Below are 19,239 nucleotides of genomic sequence, written 5' to 3' on the forward strand. Positions count from 1 at the left end.
GCGGTTTGGGCCAGTAAAATCTCAGCTTAACTGCACGTTTTTTACCACCCCTCCTAACGGCAAGTGTACACTAAGCCTAATTGTAGAGCACGTCTTAAATTTGGTCTTAACTATAATGTGATGAGGAAGGGTGAGAAACTACATGTGTATTAACATGTTTTATTTTTTTCACATGTTTAAAGTTGTTGAAGCCATAAGGGGCCCCCAGATGTTTGTGTTTTTTTTATTTTTTCCTGCAGAAAATGGGCTGTTTTTCTGAGTTTACTTTGCGGTCACGTTAGATGACCATGTTTCATGTAAATTGTGCTTAGCAGAGGTCTTTCTTAAATCTTTTGCAAAGCGACGTTGCCCTAAGGCTTGTGAATAGTATTCATTACCTATCTGGTTCCATTCCACCTCAGCATTTTAACAGTGAGAATGGGCAGAGGCCAGCGCTGTTTAATGTAATCGAGATTAGTTCTGGAAAAAGAAAAATTCCAGGCCTTTTTAAGCAGAAATATTAAATTGCAACCAAATAGGAAGATGTTTATTTAACCCAGGGCATTCATTAAAAAAAATCTGATTATGTAGCCTGGGCTTTGGTGGTGTTCAGTGTAATTACATAGCAATGTAGATGTATGACGCTGTGCAATTTTATTCTGCTGAGAAAGGGAGCAAACTGCTGCAGGTACCTAGAAGTATAAAACAAACCAATCAAAAATATCTACCATAAAACAGCAGCTGAACACTGAGGACCAAAATCTAAAATCCCAATAAGTCAATATAGTAAAAATAGTGCAGCACATAAACAGACAAACAAAACACAAATCAAGAATAATGATGAAAGAGTCTGTGATATAATATTCACAAAAAGCACCATCCAGTGTCCAAAAAACTGTGGTCCTATGGATGACAGACAAGGCGATCATGTGATGGCCTCCACCAACAGTGAATCCTAACCGCTCACCTCAAAGTATGGACCCCTGAGTTAATCAGTCAGGTCACACAAGCAGTCCCTTCACAAGGGTATATATGCTGATCCACTGGATGAAAGGATCACTGGAGATGAGTGTATGCTGGTAACATGAGATCCCCTGTGTCCTGACCATAGACTCCGATATATTCATACATAGAATGACAATGGTACAATATAGTGCTCTTTCCGTTGGATATATAAAAAGCATTTATTGTAAAAACAATTGCACTTACAAATCAGGCACTGTTCCTCAGTGCTAAGGTGATAAGGCGGACAACAAAAAAACTCTTCCACGAGGATAAACAGAGAGCGCGGGTGACGTCACTTGGTTCCGTACGTGTTACGTCCCGGGGGGCAGGACTTCATCAGTGACGTTGCTGTGGCCCACTAATAGTGGGAAATTCTAAAGAAAATTCTTTTGACATTGCACCCATGTATGGCCGGCCTTAGATCTCAGTTTACCTAATGAGAAAAGAAGCCAGCCGCGGATAACGTACCAGTCAGAATCACGGCACAGAACTAGAATAGAAGAGATTTGTTGGCATGTAATAAAAGAGAAACAAATGGGACAATTGTAGTTATAAATATTGTCAAATATACACATTTAAACAGTAATGTTAAATTCCCAAAGTGTATTAAAGTAACACTTTCAAATGAGAAGGAGTGGTGGAGGTGGAAGAGGTCCCCCTTAAAGGTTGATGAGCTCACTTTTTTCCTTTTTATGGAGGTTCTGTTTTAGTCGGTCTCCCCTTACCCATAGACTAGTATTGAAAGCTAGTAATAGTACAATACATTGTGCAGCACTACGAAGTAGGGAATGGCTTTGACTGTAATGAGCAATAAGACTAATTACTAAATCACTTGCCATAATGTGTAAGTTTGTACAGCATACTTGCACATTATCGCTGACATACATACTTCTCAGTCCCTTCCCCCCTCAATCAATGACAAGTCTTTGCTCACCACAACTACTCGGTCTCCGCTGCCCCTCTGTCCTTCACTCCTTCCTCCTCCATCGTCTATCATATATTTTCTTTGGCCATTGGAAGACCACAGATGATGTAACTGACGCATGCTGGAGCTACATTATCCTGACATGCAGCTCCAGTCTTAACATCTTACAAAGTGTGAGAAGAATGGGCACAAGAGCTATTACTACAAAATGGGGAAAGTATTTTTTTGAAAATGATTTTCATAGACTGCTCCCACCTAAATACTGTACCGTCTTTTTTTTTTTTTTTTTTTTTTTTTTTTTTTTTTTTTTTTTGCATCTTTAGTTACCCTATAAAGTGTAAGGAAAGGTATAACAACTTACCTCTCTGCTTACTTTTTCCAGTTTATCACTTACAGAGAACTTGCTGTTTTTGTTTTTTTATTTTTTTTCTTTTCCTATGTGGTTATATTACCTCAAAGATCTGGCTAATCTGTGTACTGTGAAGGCATGACAACAGTGCTGAATCCCCAACTTTTGTAACATCCCTCTGGCATCTGTATATCCCAGTGTTAAAGTACTAGGCCGGGAGAAATGTTCTGCCCACCAGTCAGATGACCGCATTAGTATGGTTAGTGCTTGGACTCGATAATGGGATGATTATAAGGCCATGGACTCCTTGTGAATCACAGAATTACACTTACTTTTCTTCTCCTGTGACCCATAAAATGCTGATAGTGGGCTATTCCCAACTGCGCCCGCCCCCCCAGCCTGGCACTGTAGTGAGCGATGGAGGAACAGAGTGAAGAGCAGTGACTTGACAGTCACTGTTCACCATTCCAAGTAGACTAAGAACTGATTAGCAGTCATATGATCGCTCAGCTCAGCCTTAGAGCCGTCTCTGCAGCATAGAGGTGAGTATGGATGTTTTTTGCTTAACTCATACTTCTCCTTTTATAACGGATCTTGAACCAGTGTTAATTTTGGCAGCAAATTTCGATTTAGTTTTAGTCTTATGACTAAAATGGCATGTTAGTTTTAGTCCCATTTTTTAGTCTTCTGCAATTGTTTTAGTCGTATTTAGTCGACCAAATCTCCAGTACATTTTAGTTGACTAAAACTCATTTTAGTCATCTGAAATCGAATGGGTGTAATTAAATTGTAATGCGTTAGTTAACATTTCTCTACAATTTCCAAACTCATTATATACTGCTGGAGTGAAAAATCTCCTATGTTATTACCGTATTTATCGGCGTATAACACGCGCCAGCATATAACACGCGCCAGCATATAACACGCACCCCAAGTTTAGGAGGGAATTTTAAGGAAAAAAAACTTACATTAAAATGCCCATCAATGCAGCCTCATCAGTGTCCATCTGCAGCCTTGCCCAGTGTCCATTGCAGCCTTGTCAGTGCAGCTTTGCCCTAGTGCAGAATTGTCAGTGCAGCCATGTCAGTGCAGCCTGGCCCCGGTGGTCAGTACAGCCTGGTCCCGGTGGTCTGTGCAGCCTTGCACAGATCGCTTGAAAGATCTCCGCCGACATACACATAGCATGTAGTTTTAAATATGGCGCCGCAGAGTTCGGAGGGACTCGGCGGAGCTGAACGAGCGCCGCCGAGATGCACATAGTCGAGTGTACTCGGCTCTTTCCGGCGCCGCTCACAGTCCCGCCCGGACTGGGCCTGACTGAGCGGCGCCGGAAAGAGCCGAGAACACTCGACTGTGTATCTCGGCGGCGCTTGTTCAGCTCTGCCGAATCCCTCTGAACTCCGCGGCGCCATATTTAAAACTACACGCTGTGTGAATGTTGGCGGCGATCGCTCCGGTAGATCACAGATAGCGGGGATCGGACGCACCCACGATTTCCCCCTGATTTTAAGGGGAAAAAAGTGCGTGTTATACGCCGATAAATACGGTATTTAAGGTATTGAGGTATGGACATGCACGAAAGGCCAGTGTTAATTTTGAAGTCAAATTTTAATTTTGTTTTAGTCTTTTGACTAAAATGCCATTTTTAATTTTAGTCCCATTTTAGTCTTTTAACTAAAATGCCGTTGTAGTTGTATTTTAGTCATCTCAATTGTTTTAGTCGACTAAAATAGTAAAATTGCTTTGTTGGGCATGGATTCCTGGCGCTTGGAGTTCCGCGCCATACTTGCCTAGATCTTCATTGCAGCCCATTGTCTGTAACTGGAAACACCCCTGACCCCGTTATGATTACGCATCTTTTTAAAGACGATGCCTACTAGGCTCTAGCGAAAGTATTCATATCTCTTGCAAAATAGATGGTCACCAGTGGGGTCCCTGGTTGTGCATCTTAACAGCTCTTTGAACCCTGCTCTACTCTAGCCTCTCCCGACTGAAGCCTTGGTATCCATGTCTACACCTGGTGGGACATTGAATGCAACTCACTTGCATATCTTTATTTCATATTTACCCTCCTGTTACACTATATTTACCGCAAATCATCTAGCACAAAGCCGTACCAACTCCCCTTTTCCACTGTCCCCCCCCCCCCCCCCCCCAACCCTTCCTTTACACCCCCCCCCCCCCCTTTCTGTTGCTCTGCCCCTTATGGGCCTACATTTTTTATTTATTTATTTATTTTTTTCTTTCATAAGACGTCCATCATATTGTTGTGTAACACGTTTGTTATGGAGTGTCAAACTTTTTTTCAATAAAAAAAGAGAAAAACGTAATGGGTCATTAAAAGATAAATTTAAAATGAATGCCTTTTCTGCAACATTCACCTTTTTAGTCCAGTGCTGTGCCCCATCGTAGTACTTTTGCACCACTAGATGTCCTCGGTTAGATGTCATGTATTATTCAGTCGTCTTCCTCAGAGCCCAAGCGGTCATAGACTCGCCCCACCCTGTGACAGGAAAGCATTATGAGAAGCAGCAATGAGCTCATCTTTCACTCTGCTTAATAAAATAATATAAGATCTTTGTTATGCTCTGTATTGACCAGTAAAGGTTGCTCATCAGTTTGTGCATTTTGGTTTAGTAGGCTTAAAATAGTTGCAGCCAGGTATTTCAGGATTGAACAAAGTAATACATAATTTGGCAGGAAGTGTGTAGTGTTAAGGCCAGGAACAGCAAAATTCTATAGACAGTGATGGAAAATCCTCCAAATGCTGTAATGTTTTAGATGCATTGTGTACATGGCTCTTGGGATCTGTCCAGCCCTGCTTTAACTTCCTGCTACAGTCCAAATACTTTGCAGATCATTGCATATTCTTCCAAGAAGTGCCGGCTAACGCACACAAAAAGGTCTCAGTAACTAGCAGATCACGTTATTTATCACAGAAAGGAGGCATTATGAATGATCCTTCATGGAGTATGCTTTCTATGGATATTTAACATTTCAGCATTTGGCTACCAGAGTTATGAGTTATTTTAACATTAAAGAATGTAAATTTGACAGTTTAATGCCCTGTGCTCCCATTCTTTACATGTTTGCATGCTTAGACTAGTACTGCAATCATACCTTTCTTCTAGGTTATTCATATAGACGGCATTTTTATGCATGCATCATAAACGAAAGGAAATTCTTTTAGAAATTACAGTCTTATGTCAAAATCTCAAGTGTCAATGTGGTATCCTGCTAGGACCCCAACATTTAGATGTATGGGGTACAGAGCGCAAAATCTTGTGTGAAGCTGCACAAATATGACCTGAATGTTATCCAGGGGGGGGGGGTGTGTAGTGACTTAAGCGGATGGTTCTGTGCAAAATACAGCACTGAAGAACTCTGGGAAGGACATCAAGGCAACTACCAATTCCAGAAGGTGTGTGTGTGTGTGTGTGTGTGTGTGTGTGTGTGTGTGTGTGTGTGTGTGTGTGTGTGTGTGTGTGTTTTAATATAGGTTTCTGTTAAAATGTATATAAAAACTTTTTATACCCAGTCATCTTCAGGGACAGCCTTTGAGATATGGAGCTCCTTCCCCAGGACAGGAAACACATTGCCAGATTAGGTTTTAAAGTGGTCGTACCATTTTTTGTTTCGTTTTTTTTTTTTTTATAAGGAGCATGCTTATACTTACCTGCTCAGTGCAATAGTTTTGTACAGAGCAGGCCCGATCCTCTTCTTCTGGGGCCCCCTGCCTGCGCTCCAAGCCCCTCTTCATCGGGTGCCCCCATGGAAAGACTATTTCCCTGGGAGCACACGTTTGGGCACGCTCCCGAGTCCCGCTGCTGCGTCCATTGACAGACAGTGGGACTCGGCCCCACTTCCCCTGCTTCAGTGTCACGGGATGCAATTTACAGTAGCAGGAGCCATTGGCTCCTGCTGCTATCATTCTGTCGAATGAGGAGAGAGACATTGGGGGGTTGGGGGAGAGCTGCGGCATGAAATGTTTTTCATCTTAATGCATAAAGCTTTAGAACCACTTTAAATGGTGGACCTCCATGAACACACTTTAGTTTGTGTCTAATCAGTCTGGAGGAGATGTGTTGCCACATGGAACCCTTTTATTTCCTAATGGGGGGAAAAGAGGACATATCTCAGAAGGATCCAGGAAGAAGACTGGGAGTTGTGCAGTTCCAGAGGATCCTTCTCTCTTTGTTTCTACGGGCCACAGTATCTCTCCTTGGGGCTGGTAGGAGGTGACCTGTTTTCCCCTCTCCTTCAGTACTGGTTCTTTACCAGTGATGGCATCCAGTCCTCAGAGGATTCCTCTGCTGCCAGGACATTTGGCATCTCCATCGGCACCAAATTCCCAGCCACGTCAGGCCTTGCATGCTTTTTGGTGATGCTGGTCTGGCATCACGCCTTATCGTATACAGTTTTTTTCTTAAAGGCTCACATTTTATGCCGCATTATACCTATATTTAGGGTGTAACATGTAATACGGTACGAAGTCTCCCCCAAACCCTTACTAGATTGCGGGGTTCTTCTCCCTGGCAGCTCCTATTACTTTTTAAATGTGTGGCTGTGTATGTCTGTTGTAAAGTTACTCAAATGAAGATCCTGCCAGCAGCAGCACTTCCTGTTACAGGATGACAATGCTAAGTCACTTTTGGCACAGTTAGCAGCAATGATGTCGGCCTGTCATGTGAGCTTCTTCAGTGGGTTTCCTGACAGTTCCACTCTCCACTACCTGGACAACAGACTCACCAGATTTTAAAGACCCGTTATCCTAAGTAGGTCTGAGAGTGTTTTAAAAATACTCCTCTCATAGGCTTCATGCACATGGGAGTTAAGAAATACACCGGTTTTCCTGTGGGCTGAACAAGGGATTTCTAAATGTGTATGGTTAGCCTGAATGGATGCAAACGCCCTTCGTGAAATCTGACATGGGCACATATATCTGTAGTGTTTACTGGTCTCTCTCCAAAGCACCAAGTCCCCTATCTTTCTGCTCCTTCTTCCTCTGTTATCAGCATGATAACTTCTGACATGTTCTCTGACACACGATATAAAAGCAGCTGGGAATTTGTGTCATGGTGGGTACCATAAGTAAATTAGCAGTGCTTTTGTCTGTTCACAGCACAGCTCTGCAATTTTCTTCATTCCTATGTCTGTAGAGGAGGGGTAGGGGTGGGGTAGGGGTGCGCCTTTCCTCCAATCCAGTGGTGGAACAGGAAGAGAAATTTCTCTTTCTAAACGGTATAAAATGCTGAAGACAGCAGATATTATGCATGTAATACTTATGTAGGGAGATTGGTTTATTCTGTGTATTATCTGAGGCTGTTCACTTCACTGGGTATATGTGAGGGTTTACATCCCCTTTAAGCTGGTCATACATGGACAGAAAACAAAATGTTTTGGTAAACCGATCTTTTTATCTTCATATGGTTGAAGTGCCTACTGAGTACATTTCCATTTCAAAATGGAAAATGAATGAAGTTCTTGGAAACCTTTTTTGAATGATTTTTTTTTTTTAATTGTAGGGAACTCTTTCGGGGGAAAAAAATATATAAGTGGATTATGCAATAGCAGTGGGGTTAGTAGTAGAAATCAATCCACAATAAAAAAAAAAAAATAGAAAATGGGGAAGTTTGCTGGAAATTTTCTGATGCAATGATTGGGCCACCAAATGTTGTTTTTATAATATAAACCAATTTTTTTTTTTTTAGAATTTTCCTTTGCTTTCTTTTTTTCCCCGTCTGTGGGCAGCTTTAGCCGACCAGGATTGCAGGCGTAGGTTTGCAAATGCCTGAAAAACTGTTTCATATACTTTGCTAAACCTAGAGGTACCCCACTTTTATATAATAGATGTGTCTAAAAGTAGGGCTCTCTTGCTTCATAAATGTCTGTGTTAAGTTATTATTTTAAAAATTAAGGTAAAATTATCTTAGAATTTCTATCATTTTGTAAATTCTGGATTATTAGATTTTTTTTTTTTTTTTTTTTTTTTATTTTTTTTTAAATATTTTGTTTCTGCAAGCACAGCCTCCACGTGTTGGGTTGTTCCTTTAAGACTGATTTGAGTTCAGGAAGCAGTGTTTGCTGACTGATCATGTGACCAGACCCGTCAGGTTTCTCCTAAGTCACGCCTCTCGTTAGTAGTTTCAATTATTCAAATCTAACCTTTGCTCAGAGCAGGCTTTTGCTCCTTCACAGATGCACGTTTGGCAGACAGGAGTACATCTTTAAGAAAGCCCTATTTTTAGCCCACGTGGATGCTGAGTTTAAAGGTTTTGCAGCGAGAAAGCATTAACAGGCTCACATAACATTTTAAAGGAATAAACGCAACAGGGATTTTCCTTTCTGGAGCTGTTGCAGCTTGAATGGATTCTGCAATGACAGTCTGCAGTGAGTACATTCCACTTCCTCATGCTTTTTCCTCGTTTTGGTGTGAATGATATTTTTGAGGGGTTTCTGCCATTTTCTCTTAGATATTGTTGGTTGTTACATATTTATATATAATTGCTGAGTTAATCATTTGCAGTGGCATAATATAAAATCAACAGTAAATTAGGTTGTTACTGAGATGTGTGTAAGATTTAAAGGCTACTCGTCATTAAAGGAAATTAGGGGTTACCATTACTGACCTCCTGAAAAGTCTCTGAGATGCCCTCTGAGATCCAGTGTGGTGGACATGCAAACTAATTTTGAGTTGTAGTTGCTGTTCTGCTTACCCTGGGAAGTCCTTCAAATGACTGAACCAAGATGGCCAGCGAGACTTCAAGCAGCTTATACTTTCAGGACAGCTCAGCATTACAGCCCCATATTTTTGTCTCAATTTGAACTTTTATACCTCAGTCCAAAAAGAAAATTGCAGAGCTACCATAAGTTTGGAAATAGGCTTAAAGTTTTTAAGGCCTTTTGCACACCACAGGCGCATTAACAATCGCTGCGTATTGTTCAGTAAAAAATAGAAAAATCTGTGTTCCCGGTCAGTATTTTGTGCCAATATGAGCATAAATGAATACTCCCTATGAATATATTTTGCATGCAATCACGCATATACATGCATAAACATGCGTACATAGGTGCAAAACAAATGCCTGACATTGCGTCCAAAAAAGCAGATGCTCAAATAGCACCATGTGCAAGAGGCTTAATAGGTTTCCATTCTTTTTTTAATTCATCATGTGGTTTGTTACTTTCGATTTTATTTATTTCATGTGTCACAGGGGTGGTTATGCTATGAAGTTTGGATCATTCTGGGTGCTGTTTGTTACCATTAGGATATCTTTTCAAAACGAGCTCCTTACAGTTTGTAGTGGTGGCCATATCTGCAGAGGTATTGCACAATGCTGACACAATGCGGTCTCTGTTTTTCGAATAGCCTTCGTGCAGTTGCATTGGTTAACCCATGTTGCTTTACATTAGACTGGTCCAACCTTGGGGGTCAGCAGATTATTTTAATCGGCAATCAAACCTGTTCTTCCATTGCCGACAATACATTGGGCTCTAATACAGGTTTTCTAAACCAGAGTTCCATGAAACCCAAGAGTTCCTCTAGGGGTTCCTTGCAGAAAAAGCAATTCTGCCTCTCTGATAAGTTCCCGCTGACACCATTGATCTTTTTTAGCTATCTGTAAGGAGGTAATTCTTCCCAATAACCACAAGTATAAGGAGCATTCTTCCCACTGACCATTACACTAATGCATCATGAGTTGTAGATATAGTAATTTTTAGCAGAGGTTCCCTATGACCAGAAAGTTATTTCAAGGGTTCCTTTGTGTTGAAAAGGTTGGGAAAGGCTGCCCTAATGTTAGGAGCCGATTGAAATAAAGTACATTGGCTGCTTTGTTCTTTTGGTTGGAATCAGTCCTGATTTTCGCTACACGTGTTTTGCAAGGATGACGAGCCTAATGTATTGTTTATCAAATAGCATGAATGTGTTTTACGAATGATGCAATGGAGCAGGGTGTATAATTAGCCATATGAAAGGCTGGTTATGGACTGTAGAGGGTAGTTAAGTATATGTCTAATCCATTCGCCTTGAAGCTAAAAAAAACTCTTCACGTGGTTGTAAACCTGAGAGGAAAAAACCCTGTAAGACCACGGGCATAATGAGCTAGTATACATCGTATACTAGCTCATTATGAAATTTTTTCCTTAGATCGAAGCTGTTGCAGCGGTCCCTGCACACCGCTGTGACCGGGCGACATGTCTCCCAGAATTACTCCTGGGTTCGTGGGCCCCGACACTGTGAGTGGCCGGAGCCGTGATGACGTCACCGCCGGGCACGGCTGCTAAAGAAATGGTGCAACCGAGCTGTCTCTTCAGTGGGAATGCGTCAGTGATGTCGGCATCAGCGTATATGGTAAATATCTCCTAAACCATGCAGGTTTTAGGAGATATTTACAGTACCTACAGGTAAGCCTTGTTATAGACATACCTGTAGGTACAAGTGGTGCAACTAGGCTTACAACCACTTTAAAGCAGTTTGTGAATGGAGTAAAAAGACTTCAAATGTACCACGTTCACAGGTATCGAGGGAGATCCACTGATCCTTTCTAGATCTGCATCTATTTAGAGGGCATATGAACATGCAGAATTGAAACAAAACCGGTTTACACTGGTTGTTTTTGTTTGTGCTTTTTTTTTTTTTTTTTTTTTTTTTTTTTTTTTTTTAAACCACGATTCAATGAATGGAAATGATAAAATTGCACTCTACAATAAAGTGACTTATTAAAAGCGTATCACTAGATATAACTCCATTCAATGAAACATCAGGTCTCACTAACAAATAAGAACACTCTTGATAGGTAGCCAATAGGAATGTCAACAGGGATGAAAACCTCTGGAGTGGTCATTGTAGGAACCATGGAGGGGGAAAAGTACAAGAAGGACCCCAAAATATGGTAGACGGGGACCCAACCTCGATCCTGGTATTAGATGTGTACCTCTGTTAAAGTGGAACTTTAGTCTGAAAATGAAGTCCTAGACTGTTTAAAATCCAGTAGTACACTCTCACCCTGCTCTGCACATGCTTATTTGCTCTCTATTTTTGGCATTTTGCTGAAAATCAGAGCCACTAGAGGGCCAATCTGCTGACGGCAGATTTACTGTTGCTCAGGGGCTCTGGGCTTTGGCAAAATAGCAGCCTCCTGCAAGAAGAAACCAGAGCAATGCTGGAGGCAATTTACAGCATGCACTGATTTTGGTAGCATAATAATTTATATGGAATGTATGTTTCTTGCTAAAGAACATTATTTTTTCTCGAGTTGTTATGAGTAAAGTTCCACTTTAACATATTTCAGAGTTTGTGCCCTTTCATCATTAATCAAAAAATAGGAAATAATAGTGCTGGTAAGGCACGGTAATACCGCTCCGGATTTTATAGACGGACCAGGTAATGTAGTAAAAAGGTATTTTATTATATATTCAAAATCGCAACAAAGATGTATACATTTATATAAAACGTTTTGTAGAAAAATGTGGTTAGATAAACATATGTATGAAACTCAGCTGTCCTATAGACACTGTTGGGCTAGCAAGAGCACATACTGGAAATGACGCCTGACATGTTTCGGACCTTTTTGTAGTTTATCAGTAATCAATGGAGTGATAAAGGGGGAGGAGCAAAAAAAGAGAAGGGAGAACTCTGCTTGTGCCAGCTATCTGTAGCTATTGAAATAAGTTTTCTAAATTGTCCTGTTGCTTGTTGCCTCTGGCGGCTGGTTGGGGGTGTCTGGACTGGGCAGAAATGGCTGCATTGGGCAGTCCTATGCACTGTGTGTGTTTTTAATATATGTGTGATATGAAGTTAAAGCGTTTGTTACCCCAACACTTATTTATTTATTTCAGGTACTTATATAGCGCCGTCAATTTACGCAGCGCTTTACATATATATTATACATTCACATCACTCCCTATACCCTCAAGGAGCTTACAATCTAAGGTCCCTAACTCACATTCATACATACTAGGGACAATTTAGACAGGATCCAATTAACCTACCAGCATGTCTTTGGAGTGTGATCTCTGCCTGCTGTACCATGTACTTGTATAAAAAAAGTCTCCTGTTCTTTGTATTGCTTCCTTTATGTGAAATCTCTGGTGTTCCTGCCAGTCCCTCTGCCGTCTTATTAAAAACTGACCACACGAAGCATAAGAGCACACCATAGTCTCTGTAGCTATGCTGGGAACTCTGTGCACTCTCCAATGATCAAACCTGGCCTGACCCCCCCCCCCCCCCCCTTTGTGCATAGCCATTCATTGGGAAGCTCATGCTTCTCCTCCTCCCCCAGCTCTTATGCAGCTGAGAACAGAGGGAATGTGATCATTTATTTGTAAATTAAAAAAAAAAAAAAAAAAAAAAAAATTATATCCAAAATGTTTTGCCTTTCATTTCTATTTTAAACTGAATGGGTTGTTTTACGAGGTCCTGAGGGTCTACAACCACTTTAAAGCTAATCTACTGTATATTGGGCACTCTACTATATTGGTGCTCTCTGGCACCATCATCTTCCTTTTTAAAAAAAAAAAAAAAAAAAAAAAAAAAAACTTTTTTTGTCGGTATGTTCTATAAGAGAAGGTCAGTTTACTGACTATTACCCGTTTTTTAGTCTCAAAATGAAAATAAAGATCAGACAGCATGAAACAGCAGGTCTTCATTACCAGATGTCTGGTGATGGTAATCCCAAAATGCTTTCTGTTGCTAGCAGTCACATGACAGATGTCCTGGGAAAGGTCCGATTAGTGAAAGGCATTGCAACTAACATTTTGGATTTTTTTTTAATTATCCGCAACTGTGTGAGTTTAATTTTATGTGGTAGGCCTCCTTTCAGAGTTTTGTACCCAGTGATCCCTATAGTTGGGAGTGATCCCGGTTATGTGGTAGGCCTCTTGTCCTGTATCAGTAGTCAGAGATTAGTCTGTCTGATGCTTCTGCCCCTGCTAGATGGAGTTCATCCATAGTTTCTCTCAGCTTTTAAAACTTCTTTTTTTTTGTTCACTTTTTTTCACAAGTTGTGTTTGTGGCTGAATTTAGTTGATGTGTTACGTTGGAGTTGTTCATAATAGACCTTGTGTACACTGCTGCTGGTAAACGGATGTTTTAAATGTGGGTTACTATCTCTCAAGTTTAAATCTTTTAGGAGAGGTTGTAAAAACGTCCCGTGTACATGAAGCCTTAAAGTGTTTATGGATCATTCACAACACATTTATGGGATCATACGCCCTTTATATTGTTAATCGCCTCTATTGATATGTTTCTTGGTGATGGTTGGGAAAACGACTTTCTATTTAGATTACCTTCTAATATCCTGTTTTTCTGTTTTTGTCCTCATCTTGCACAGTTTCTATGTCAGTAATGCTGTGAAGTTTCCCTACCCATTATATTCCCAAGAGCTCATTCTGATCAGGGGCTCTTGCACACTGCCATATAGAGGGACATATGGTCATGTAAAGTAAAATACATTTGTATTTGCGGCACCCAGGAGCCACAGCTGCTGCATAATTCAGCCTTCAGACCTGCATTGCAGAATACATGATACATGTGTAAATGCTTCTGTTTACACACACACACACACACACACACACACACACACACACATGTACGGACGCATTTCTCTGAGCAAAATTTTTAGTTTGGAGAAATACAGTTCATCTGTAATCAGAAGCACTGGCAATTCTGTGCATATAGCCGGGGTGTCAAACTCAATTTCGTTGTGGGCCACATCAGTATTATAATTGCCTTCAAAGGGCCGGTTCCATGTGTAAGACTAGATGTCCAGAGCCCCCCCCCCCCCCAAATCAGAAGTAGAATCTCCCACCCTCCTTTACAACAGTGCACCCTTGTTACTTAGTGCTGTTTCCGGGAAGAAGCTGGGAAGCCAAAAGTGCAGGGTCTGGAGGAGGACCAGATGAGGCCTGGTGCAAGCTGCCATCTGGTGTGCTCAATGCTGAGTTTAGGGGAGGAGAGATGTGGGGGTGCTGCGGCTGCACAGAGATGCAGGATCTGTAGGAGGAGTTCTGTCATCTGCTGAGATGAGGTGGGGGCAGAAATGAGGGGGTTGCCGCAGTAAACGTGCAAGGGCCACATGAAATGTATCCTCTTATAGCATATTCTGTAATTTATGGTAAGATATCTGCAGCACTTGCGACTCCTAGGTGCTGCAAATATAGGCATATTTTACTATGTATGGCCATACACCCCTATACATATGCCCCTATGCAAGAGCCTTAAAAGTATACAGCAAGTTGCTTTGTAGCGAGGCATTTTTATATGCGTCTCACTGTGCTGCATTTTTGAAGAATCCTGTGACTTGAATCTGACAGGGAAACGTACTACTAGAAATTCAGCACGCGAGACTATTTGCTGAAAGCGGATCCTGTTGAAAATGATTTGTTTGTCCCTGCAGCCTGCCTACGTGATAAATACATAACACCGCAGGCAGTGAAAACTAATTTTAAATGGCAAACTATTGAAAGTTGTTTTTTTTTTTTTTTTTTCACTCTCTAATCTGCCCTTAGCTATGCAATGTTTACATCCTCCAGTGCACTGTCATTGCTGCACAGGATCTGGGCAGAGCCATAAAGAATACTGGGGATTTCCAACAAATGCACTGAGCCAGAGTTCGAGACGGCCATTAATTCTCTTATCACATGCCTGACGAAGGGGTCCTGCGCGGCCCCGAAACGTTGCACCTTCCTTTGTGATGTGACTTCCTTTCATTAAAACCTTTTTGGACGACTTATTGCTGATCCATGGTGTGCTGGCGAAGATGTACGTATGTTTGATTCTTCCAGGACCCAACTGGTAATCGCTGCAACACCCACCATTTTATGAGCCATTTTGCCAGGAACGTGTGCGATAGGAATATTGAACAGCCATTAATTCTCTGTCTAAGCCTGGCCCTGCTTATGGAGGAAGCTGGAGGATTTAGGCAGCACTCAATCCTGACTAGACTGGATGATATCCTCTGTAGTCTACCAGAATTGCACCGATACCGGTTTTTACCTTCGAGTACCTATACTATTGGTCAAGTACTCACTGCACTGATGGCAAGTACTGATACATTTGCAGTGTGATTTAAGCCCATTCATTTTGTATGGACTCAAATCGCACTGCAAAGGTATCGGTACTTGGTCACAGCAACTACTTGACCGAAAGTATCGGTACTCGTAGGTTAAACGGTATCAGTGCAAACCTACTTGTGAAAGGAATCGGTATCAGTGCAACCCTAAAGTTTACACCTGTGTATACTACTCTATAGAAAATTTAAAGAGGACTCGGTTGTCTGAAAGCAGGGTTTGTAGTATAAGGTTGCATTGATACTGTTTAATCTACAAGTACCAAAACTTTGCGGTGCGATTGTGTCCATACAAAATGAATGGGCACAAATCGCACTGCTGCAAAGAATCGCAAGTGATTTGAACAAGAATGCGGTGCGATTCCTGTCGAAATCGCAAGCAGTATTCCCCACCGCTCCTGTGTGTGAGTACCCAGTATAGAAAGGGAAGCGCCATCTTGTGCAGCAATGGGCAGTTTATTAAAAATGTTCTAACCACTTACATTAAAAAGTACATATCTCGTCAAACCCAAATCTGCAAAGTGTCCCCATCCTGTCCATGGTTGCTGGAGAAGGTCCGGGACTCCTGTGGGTACAGGGCGGAAGTGACATCAGCTTGCGGGCGGAACCACATATCCATCGCCTCCAGTCCTCTGAGCACCTCCAACAGCCTTGGTTTCCTATCAGCGGCGGGACACTGTGCAGATTTGGATTTGATTAGATATAATGCAAGTTGTTATAACATTTTAATATACTTCCCATTGCTGTACTATATGGCGGTTCCCTTTCTATTCTGGGTTCACACACAGGGGAGCAGTGGGAGAAATCGCATGCGATTCTTTCAATTTGCGCCCATTCATTTTGTATTGGTGAAAATACTCCTTTATCAGCACATCCCTAGTTATAAGTATACTTGCCTTTTTAAGGAGTACTTAAAGAGGGAGTCCACCTAAATCCACCTAAAAAAAAAAAAAAAAAAAAAAAAAAAAAAAAAAATTAAAAGCCAGCAGCTACAAATACTGCAGCTGCTGACTTTTAATACATGGCCACTTACCTGTCCCAGGGTCCAGCGATGTTGGCAGCCGACGCCCCGCTCGATTCTCGGCAGCTGTCGCCGCCATCTTGGGTGAGGGAATCAGGAAGTGAAGCATTGCGGCTTCACTTCCCGGTTCCCTACTGCGCATGCGCGAGTCGCGCTGCACATCGTAACTGGGCCCCGCTATCTCCTGGGACCTGTGTGTTTCCCAGCAGACAGCGCGGAGGGACAGGAAGAGGCGTAGACTCCCATGGGAGTCTATGCCGGACGTGGATGCAAATACCTGTCTTAGACAGGTATCTGCACCCCCCTCCCCCCTGAAAGGTGCCAAATGTGACACCGGAGGGGGGGAGGGTTCCGAAAAGCGTAAGTTCCATTTTTGTGTGGAACTCCGCTTTAAAGTGGTATAAAACCCAAATGAAAACTTTAATTTATATTGCAGCTTACCTATTCTTTGATGTGATGGCTGCATTTATTTTTTTGGCTACTATTTTCATTTATTGATTCAGCCAGTAAACCCATTTTTCAAAAGAACAGGCTGTCTTGCAAGATGTATTCGTTACAGAGATGAAATAAACCATTTACAACAATCTTTTTGGATAAAAGTTTGTAAAAGGGGAAAAAACAAAACCGGTTGCTAGAGTTGAGCCTTAATTTGTATTTAAAGCTGCTAGTACGTCTAACACCCCCTTCCCTCCAGACTGACAGTGGCAGTGCCCCCTGTGTTCTTTCATCTAGAGAGGGGGCACTCTAATACTGGAGGTGTGTTACTGATCAGATCAGCAGGTAAAAGCAAAGGTCAAAAAAGCCTAAGAAAAAAATGAATGAAGCCACTACATGGAATGATTGTTAAGCTGCAGTATATTACATTTTTGGCTTGGGTTTAAAATACTACTAGTTTGGGGGGGGGTAAAGCTGCAACTATTTTTTTTAAAAAACCCATTGTATGGTACACTTTTATGTTTCCATGATCCAAACATGAAAAGATTTGTATCTTCATTCCTGTGTGTGGTCATCCTTTTATAGCATCCAATATAAAGAAAAAAAGGAAAGATTTGCTCCTGTGATACTTCGGGCGCAGCCTAGATCCTATTTCAGGATTATGTAGTGAATACCTTCAGAGGGTGGAAGTTGAGCAGGTCATCTTTAAGCATTCTGGTTTTGAATCAGATCAGAGTTCCTGATAAAATTTACGAGAGTTCCTGTACATGAGGCATAATGTCTGTATTCTATTCTGCCTGTTTTAAAGTGAGCCTTTGTTTTGTCCATGTTGGGCACAGCAAAAAGGCTCAGGTCAGGCCACTTGTACGCCAGGCATTCAGCCCATGTGCATTCAATCACGTTTTGGGAGGCTCCAGTGACTTGCTACCTGCAGGCTGAGATTTGCTGTGGCTGGACAGGGCTGAATGCTGTACAGAGTGGTGGTACTTCTCATTTAGGGACGATTTTTGCTCAGGGACATATGCCTGCTATGCAGAAGGCCTGTGTTTCAGAAATACATTCCTAAATGCCTATAGAGCTAAACTTGAGTACCACTAGGTACAACAACCCCACCCAGCCCAGCTGCAATGTATTTCAGCCTGCCAAAGACTTTGGCAGGCAGCAAGCAGTGAGGCTGGTTGCTACACAAGTGTCTTCTGGGTGCGCTTGTACGGGTTAAATATTTAGTGTACATGTAACCTTAAAGTGTTACTAAACCCGCAACAGTAGGGAACCCCAAGTCCTGCACGGCACACTGGAGACCTTCTGGTAAAGACACAAGTATGCATGTATACACGGTTTTTGATTTTGGAAGTTTGACATTAAAGGGTTACTAAACCCACAACAGTAAAATTAGTCTGTATATGCAGTAGAGATGGGCCTAGGCGTGTTCGAAATCCCACATGCCCGATCCCACCAGGAAGCCGACACTGCACAAGGCTAATCACAGGCAGTGAGACCTTTCCCCATCCGCAGCTGCACAGATTGGGGAAATGTCTCACTGCCTGTGATTAGCGATGTGCAGTGTTGGCTTCTTGGTGGGATTTCTAACACGCCTGAATGCAGTAAAGTGTTCTTGTTATACTTCCTGTGGAACCTAAGGGGTTAATCCGCTGCATTGTATAAAAAGGCTGTTTGATCCTGTCTTCTCTGATCCTGCCGCCCTTCCACTGTGCCCAATCCATCTCCTGATAGATCAGAGCCTTGGGGGCACTCTGCACATGCTCAGTTTTGTGTGTTACTGGAGAGTTTTTTTTTTTTTTTTTTTTCTTGGGAGGGTGCATGTGATCAGCACAGGTCCAATCGGCACTGTCCAGACATTCAGCCTCATAGGACAGTCAGGGGAATTCCACCTGCCCCCCCCATCACCTCCTGTTCCAGTCCATTTGTGTAAAGGGAAAGGGCTCTTGGTAGATAACGTTCTGGGGGTATGGCCACATTGATAAAATCTGAGCTCTACAAGAAGGCTGGTAATAGCACATGGAGTCGTATGAATGTTTGTTTTTCTTGCTGCAGAAACCAGAATGACGTTGGGTCATGCTCTAGAAGGAGAGAGGCCAATGCAGGTACAGTAATGTCTGGAGGACATGCACTTTTTTAAAATTCTTTTATACACCCCCTTCTCCTTTCCTGTCAAATGTCTCCCCTCTGTCTGTTGTTAGACCCGAAAAACTTCATATTCTGTGGGCGGGTCTGTTGTCTGGAGCTTGGTGGGTGGAGTTGTGATGTCAGACTCCCCGCCCACCTCTACACTCCCCTTGTCAATATGCATTTTCTCCTGTGTATTTCTTACACTGAACTTCTGCTATGATCTCTAACATCCAGTGAAAAGACAGGAAAGTAACCACATGACTTCAGCATGCCAAATCATGGTGAGGTGTTGAACAGCCAATCCTTGCAGAGCTGCTGAAGAAAG

At 42.1% G+C, this 19,239-nt stretch overlaps 1 protein-coding gene across 5 annotated transcripts in view; it reads left to right on the top strand.

Moving 5' to 3' along the window:
• Nucleotides 1-19,239, top strand: part of EML4 (EMAP like 4) — a 264,083-nt gene that overhangs the window by 77,432 nt on the left and 167,412 nt on the right. The window contains exon 1 of one of the 5 annotated variants that reach the window (XM_073628447.1): nucleotides 8,405-8,648. The exons of the other annotated variants lie outside the window; for them this stretch is intronic. Coding sequence (XP_073484548.1) covers nucleotides 8,624-8,648 — 25 coding nt within the window. The 5' untranslated portion in view covers nucleotides 8,405-8,623. Of the gene's footprint in view, nucleotides 1-8,404; nucleotides 8,649-19,239 lie in introns of those variants that run through there. 5 annotated transcript variants of the gene reach the window in all.

Source organism: Aquarana catesbeiana, linkage group LG04 (assembly GCF_042186555.1).
Source record: "Aquarana catesbeiana isolate 2022-GZ linkage group LG04, ASM4218655v1, whole genome shotgun sequence".
NCBI classification, from domain to species: Eukaryota; Metazoa; Chordata; class Amphibia; order Anura; family Ranidae; genus Aquarana; species Aquarana catesbeiana.